General features: G+C 23.1%; 1 protein-coding gene across 9 annotated transcripts; it reads right to left on the bottom strand.

Annotated features, from left to right (window-relative positions):
- Window positions 1–2,178: 2,178 nt before the first annotated feature.
- LOC135931209 (uncharacterized) lies at window positions 2,179–5,277 on the bottom strand. Of its 9 annotated transcripts, XM_065468153.1 has the most exons (12): window positions 5,150–5,277; window positions 4,930–5,107; window positions 4,819–4,878; window positions 4,667–4,726; window positions 4,515–4,574; window positions 4,363–4,422; window positions 4,264–4,308; window positions 4,163–4,222; window positions 4,082–4,111; window positions 4,004–4,042; window positions 3,900–3,959; window positions 2,179–3,856 (listed from the first exon to the last, which is right to left on the bottom strand). In XM_065468153.1, the coding sequence occupies exons 1-12, from the start codon at window positions 5,210–5,212 to the stop codon at window positions 3,714–3,716; spliced, it is 858 nt and encodes a 285-aa protein (XP_065324225.1). In that variant the 5' UTR covers window positions 5,213–5,277; the 3' UTR covers window positions 2,179–3,713. The 9 variants fall into 9 exon arrangements, with proteins under 9 accessions (XP_065324225.1, XP_065324227.1, XP_065324230.1 ...); XM_065468155.1 differs by lacking the exon at window positions 4,264–4,308; XM_065468158.1 differs by lacking the exon at window positions 4,363–4,422.
- Window positions 5,278–8,000: the final 2,723 nt, after the last annotated feature.

The following is an 8,000-nucleotide window of genomic DNA, read 5'->3' as shown; positions in this document are numbered from 1 at the left end:
TTTTAGGACACATTTTACATTAGGTAAGGATTAAATTTATTGAAAATCTGATATTTATCTAAAGTATTTATTTTCCTGAATTCAGAATCAGATATTATAATGAAATAACAACATCCATGCTTACGCTAATCTATAATTAATATTCAAATGAATAAACTAAATTATAGAATATAAATAGTCGCTGATTAAAATGAACCTTTTTTCTTTAAAAATTTGGATTAACATTTTTATTTTCAAATGAATAAAAATAAGATAATTTTCTAAAATTGAACGAAAGTAAAAATCAAATGCGTAAAAAAAGGTTAGGGTCCACCAGATCGTATGAACATTTATGAAAAAACGTCAAATGACCTAAAATGGCCACAAATATATTTGAAGCGATTTTAATATTTGTATAATTTTGAAATGATGTAACAGATTAGACAAATAAATTAAAATATACTTTTTATTTTAAATAAAATTAAATATAAATGTAAATTGCTAAATGGTAATTAATATAGATTATATACAATTAATATTATAATAATTGTATATAAAATATATGATCATATTTTATATTAATAATAGAAAAGAATATATTAAAAAATTTAATTAATTAAGATAATATATTATAAATTGCAGATAATTTACAATATTTTAGAAAACTCTTCTAGATCTATTAATATATAACAGACAGCATGATTATACTATAAATATATCTTTAAATCAGTGACGAAGCAAAATAAAAAAATTCTTATTTTTTTTATTATATTTTTTTTCCTTACTTAATTAATGTTTAATAATTGTAATTATGTTATTGAAAATTTATTATGATTATAAGAGTTGTATAAAAAGTATATGCATCTATATACTATTTCAAAGGTATCTGTTTATAGATACTTTTTAAGATACATTTTGATATACTTTTATTTAACGCCTTTTTATCTAAAAAATAAAAATATTTAGATGCAAATCTTATGTTATATGTATGAGCATATAATTTAAATAAATATATATTATAAAAATATTAAGACTAATATAATAAAAAAATATATATATAATATTAAAACTCATATATAGAAATTTTTTTCCCATTATCTATAGATATCAGTTCAAGATTTGAAGGATATTCTTATCATGCAAAGGAATTTATAAGTCCTTGCTTAGACATGACGCCTATTAATTATAAACAATACCCAGAGTTGGGCAGGTCATCCGGAAAAAGAATCTAGATACAGATTCTTTGTGAAAAAATGAATCTTAGATATAGATACTAATATCTTTTTCAAAATATCAAAAAGATACAAGATAAAAGATACTTGTATCTTTTATACTTCTAAGTTATCATTACCAATTAAATTAGAATAGTTTGTAAAATACAGTTTTTATTATTTATTTGTGAAGAACATAACATTCATATAATAAGAATGAATATTTACAATTACTAAAATATTTAATGATGAGTTGATTATAATAATCAGGTATTTTAATATTAGTATTAGCCCATTCTTAGCATAGATGAAGGGAGACTAGTATTTTTAATGGGAGTTGAAATATTAATTTGCAAAAGAGTATTTAAAATAAATTCATTATTTTATAAGATAATCAAATTTTTCAAATATTTATAATTGGACTTTTGCCGTTTCGGCATACTTAACATTGTGCCAAAACTAAATAACCTTTCAATTGGAGCTGATGAAGGTATTGCAGTATTATATTTATAAAAAATTTCCCATTATATTCAAATCATACTTATTAAAAATTTCAAAAAGATACTGAGTACAAGATAAAAATATTTTTGACTTCGATTGAAAAAAAGTTATTAAAAAATTTAAAATCTAGCAATAACTATTATAATTCTGTGTTTGATCATTTTACTCAAAAACAAAAAATACTTATTTATATATTTTAATCTTTTTATGGTTTGACTAAAAATAAAAATTCTATTGCTTCCCTAGTAGTGAATTTGACGCTTCGTCACTGCTTTGAAACTATATAAATATTGAAGTTTATCATAAGTACTCTAAAATTTAAGTGGCACGCTTTTACCTGGTAAGAAAATTCAACTTATTTAAGAATGAACATAAAGTAGTAATAATAATTTTAGGGATTTATTTATTATTTATGTCATAAAAAATTTTAAATATATAATATATATTTTGTAAACAATATTAAAAATAATATATTTCCATTGCGATTATAATAAGTTAACATATTAGTATAGCGCTATATAAATATGATTAAAACATGGTATGGAAATTTATTAAAAATGGTTTAGTGCGTGTTAACTATATAAATAAAATGTCGATGACGAAACAATATGATAAGGTATATGTAAAAAAAAAATTAAAAACTATAAATTTTGAAAATGACGTATACCACCTCTGTCAAACCCGACTATAAATACTCGGATTAATAGTAATGTTATCCTTTATTGACAATATAAAACAATATAGTTAGACAATGGCAGAAAAATTAGAGTGATTTGATTTTTTTGAATATAAAAATTTTGATATTTTCTCCAAATATTCTATAGGGGTAAAAAAACCTCCACAGTATAGTATTATATTTTCCTTAATTTTATCGTCTAATATACAATATTTTTTTTTTCTTTCCGTAACCTTTCTGCCATCATCTAATTGGATTAATTTCAAGTTCATATCTTGTTCTATAATTTTTATGGTGTCAATAAAGAGATAAATATTAGGATGCGAATAAGGAATGTATTCCCTTAATGAACGATGAAACCCTTCCACATGGTTATTCGTCCTCACGCCCCTAATATCAAATGTATTCCACATTTGATATTTAAATTTTGCATTAAAATTAATCCAAGTATTTTCAAAATAGTTTAAAAAATCATGTATTGAATTTATTCTAAAAACTTCAGCTTGTCGCCGAAGATCGTTAATTAAAAATTGCACATCCCTTTCTAACAAAAAAGGAATGGCCATTATAATTCGAAAAATTTTTTTTATTTCAATATTTTGTCTAAATAGTTGGGTTAGATGACTATCTTGAATGCGCCTAATAACGCACTGACAGAAGTGGAAATAACAGCCCTTAACTATAATAGTGCGAAAAACAGCTTTAAGGGCTAAGTATACGCCAATTTCAAAATCAATAGTGGCAAAACGGGGGGAAAAAAATAACCCTAAAGATAAACAATGATTTTTTAATAATAAAAACATATTTAAATAAGTATTTTTATATTTATCTGGCAATAAAATATATGCACAAATAATTAAAGTATGATTAATTAAAATAGAGATAGTATAAAATTGTTTAAATAATTTAGGAGAGGCATTAAAAGTACCGTCTAAAAAAATTTTTTCAGCCAAACATAGGCGTGATAAAAGTTTATAAGTTGTAAAAATAAATATTTTATTATCTTCACTATTAAAAAATAAAAACTGTCTCCGATCAATTGTTAATTTGTGTTCATCATGTAAAATAATACTGGAATTATTTATAGGGAATGAAGGTCTAGTTGACTGAACAACTCGACCCATTATAGATTTCACCGCTAAAAATGTTGGCAAAGTCTTTGGATGATTTATACAATATAAATCTAATTTTCTTGTCCTCATGACTTTTTGATAAATTTTTAGAATACTCAAATGAGTATGTATATTTATTTGGTCTTTTAGAAGATTTATTGTTACAAGAAAGTGGTAATACTCCTTGTCATCGAGGTGGTTATGTGTTTGGGTCACAGTAAAATGTGACCCAAATTAACCCCTACCCTTACAAGTATTCTTTCGGCATTTGTAATATAGGTCGCCGAAATCATGGCTGTATAAATATTTGTTATAATATATCATTTTTTTGTTGTTTTTTGATGTTATAAAACTATATTGATTGTTTAGAATGATAGCTATGTTTAAAAATGATATAAATATCTATAAGATACTATTTACTTGGACTATTGATAATTCTGTTATGGGCATCTATTTCTTCCATTACCTCTGGGTTCATAACTTTGTTAAAAAATTGATGGCACAAATATATAATTGAAATTTACTTGGACTATTTGTGATGTCCAAAACTTGTAGATTAAGAGCTTTAAAAAATTATTGTAAATATATATATGATATTTTACTTTGGCATTCTGCAGTGCATACATTTGATGCTATAATATAAATACACATGATTCAGTAATTAAGTTTTTAATTTTTTATACTTGGTGAAAATAATGATATATTTGTCTGTGTAGAGGCGTCCATTAATAGAGCATTGTCAGCTAAAATATATTTATATGAAATATTTAGCTATAAAAATCACTTTGTGTTGATATCGATATATATCTTTTCTTAGGGCAATCAGAGTCTTAAAGAAATAAAAATTTGAGCATATAAAATAATATAAATCACAATTATTTACCTTGAACAGGGAGTTTCATAGATGGACCTTGAAAGTCAGAGGTTAGACTTAGAGAATCATCTAAATTGGAATATTAATTGGATAATATATGGTAAAATATTTATACCTATAATTTGAGTATTTAAAATAATTTATAAATCACAATTATTTACCTTGAACAGGGAGTTTCATAGATGGACCTTGAAAGTCAGAGGTTAGACTTAGAGAATCATCTAAATTGGAATATTAATTGGATAATATATGGTAAAATATTTATACCTATAATTTGAGTATTTAAAATAATTTATAAATCACAATTATTTACCTTGAACAGGGAGTTTCATAGATGGACCTTGAAAGTCAGAGGTTAGACTTAGAGAATCATCTAAATTGGAATATTAATTGGATAATATATGGTAAAATATTTATACCTATAATTTGAGTATTTAAAATAATTTATAAATCACAATTATTTACCTTGAACAGGGAGGTTCACAGATGGACCTTGAGAACAAGAAGCTAGACTTAGAGAATCATCTAAATTGGAATATTAATTGGATAATATATGGTATATTTATAACTATTTACTTTGAATTGGCTTGCATGTTTCTAAATGTTTTACAGTGATACTAAATTCAGTATTACTAAACTTAGCTCTTCCTCCACATCTTCTTCTGCATGTGTAATATATAGCGTTCTTTCCATATTTATGCAAGATATAATCATATCCTGCATAAATTATGCAATCTTTATTTTTACTAGTTTTCTAAAAAAATTAATTACTATATGCAAATTAAATAATATATACTTTAATTTCCAATTTTCTTATTGATAATTGTTGCGATTTAGCATTAATCTCTTGGATTTTCATAATTATTTTGGGAACAAACTACTTTGGGAACGAACTATTGCAAATTGGCTTTTTTTTGGGAACGAACTATTGCAATTACGACAAAAAACCTATTTCCTAAATTTTCATACGAATTAGAGGGACGATACCGTAAAAAAAACGCGCTCACGTTCAAAGTTCGTCAAAAATTAAAGGAACGTCATTCATCATTTTTTTTCAGCCAGAAGAAATTCGTTGACGTATTTAGCATTATTCACATAAAAATTAGATTTTATAAGTATATTTAATATATATATAATGACATTTAGTGATAATAGTGCTGTAAAATACCTTTTTTTGAAGAAAAGGAAAGCCATTTGTTACCTTCTTCTAGAGGTAACGTAACGGTAACGCATTTCTTTTTTTTTGAGTAACCGTAATGCAAAACGTTACTTGCTACTTAAAGTTTTTTCATAAAAAATATTTAAAAAAAAGAAAAACATATTTTATTGTACTATAAAATTACTTTTATTTATTTTTTAATATAAATAACTTAAGCCGAATTTTTAATTCATATCAATCCCCATTCCTTCTGTTTTAAATTCTTGTTAAATTTTCAGTCGAATGTTTATCAATGACATATCTCAATCAAAATTCAAAATAAATGTTAATATTTATAATTTATTTTAAGAATATTATGTCCATAGTATTTATTTCTTCAGGTGAAGATGATTTAACCCTTCCCTGTCGCCAATTTGAAACATATTCTATACCAATAAAGAAAATTAAGTGTACAAAGTCTACACTCTGTAAATGTAAATTATGACCCAACGTAAATATTTCAATCTCAATGTCCAGCAATTCAAACCTAAAAAAGTATATGAAGGTAAAAAGACGAATTAATAAACTTTAATTTAATAATAGAATATTAAATCATGGGTATTATAAAATAAACATTAAAAAAGTATTCTTTCACATTATTTTGAAAGACTTAATCATGAAATTAAAATATAAGAAATATAATATAGGGCTGGAAAGTAAAAACCAACATTAAAAACTCAATATTAAAAAAATATTGGCATTGATTCAAAATAAGTTTAAACAATATCCTCTACTTCTCGTTTTAGTATAAAGAATAAAATAGTGGTTTTAAAAAACTTTGTTTAAGTAAATTTATATATAGAATAAAACTGAAGCAATATTATTTTAGATAACTGAACCGATATATTTTTCCTGATTCGTTTTAAATGATAATTCTGAATTCTGATAAAGATAAAAAAATTAAATTATCGTTGGCAATCATAATTTAAATTTTTAATGTTTTCATTGACAATAGACTTAGTGAGGAATTAATAATGCAATTAAATTTGCTCAAATATTTTTTTATTTTAGCTTTATTATTTTATTTCTCCATATTTTTTTATAAAATATGATGTAAATATAAAATATTTTTTATGATTTTTATATAAACATTTGTAAAGGTGGTTTAGGACAATATTTAGAATCATTAAATTTGTTTTTTATATACATTCAGACATTAATTTGTTTTTATTTTTAGGTTAATTGATTGTGAATTGATATAAATACATGTTAGAAAAATATAAAATTTAGTAATAAAGTATTATGTGATAAAATATTTAAAACTTATTTGTTGCCTTCCATTAAACTTTCCATAAAACTTTTATGGTGGCAGCGGTGGGATATACGATTTCAAATTAAATTAATTTATTTTCAAAAAATAAAATATAAATTAGATCAAATGGATCAATCAACTGCAGCGGAAAAAGTATCATTGGACACTGGAATGGTGGAAATGGACATTGGATTACTCTAAATGAAATAAATATCAAGATAAATATCAAAGAATTCTGAAAGATTATAAATTCTATTGGATATCATGTAAGAAATTACAAATTAGCAATGAAACCATTTAAAATAAAATTAGCAATGAAACCATTTGAAATAAAAAAAAAAGAAAAAAAGATGATATAATTATAAGCACAAATAAAAATAATTATAAAATAAAGTACATGTTTGATGAACTTAAAATTTTTTTTTGAAATTAATTAAAATTTAATTAATATGAATTATCCTATTTGGAGTGAAGACAATATATTATATTGACGAAGTAGAAATTTTTTTTTAATTAATCAAGTTAGAAATAGCAGCAGAATATTAATTTATAAATTGCCTGATCATCTATATGTAAAGGTGAAGGCATTTAAACCAAGAGACAGAAATTCAACTTTTGAGGAAGCTATTACAATATTGAAATTATTATGTAACTATAAAGTAAGAGCAAATATAAAAGTCAATGATACTAATATTAGAGAAAACATTAAAATTAAAGAAACTCTTATAATAAATTCAAAATGTGAAAATAATTATTGTGATGATTATAAAGACAATGAAATGTCTATAAAAGTCGATGATACTAATATTAGAGAAAACTCTTATAATAAATTCAAAATGAAAATAATTTTTGTGAAATGTCTATAAAAGTCGATGATACTAATATTAGAGAAAACTCTTATAATAAATTCAAAATGTGAAAATAATTATTGTGATGATTATAAAGACAATGAAATGTCTATAAAAGTCGATGATACTAATATTAGAGAAAACATTAATATTAAGGAAACTCTTATAATAAATTCAAAATGTGAAAATAATTATTGTGATGATTATAAAGACAATGAAATGTCTATAAAAGTCGATGATACTAATATTAGAGAAAACATTAATATTAAGGAAACTCTTATAATAAATTCAAAATGTGAAAATAATTATTGTGATGATTATAAAGACAATGAAATGTCAACTAATGAAA

Source organism: Gordionus sp. m RMFG-2023, chromosome 1 (assembly GCF_954871325.1).
Source record: "Gordionus sp. m RMFG-2023 chromosome 1, tfGorSpeb1-WG-v2, whole genome shotgun sequence".
Classification (NCBI taxonomy): domain Eukaryota; kingdom Metazoa; phylum Nematomorpha; class Gordioida; order Chordodea; family Parachordodidae; genus Gordionus; species Gordionus sp. m RMFG-2023.
The sequence above is the reverse complement of the archived record's forward strand: the minus strand, read 5'-3'. Positions and strand labels throughout refer to the sequence as shown.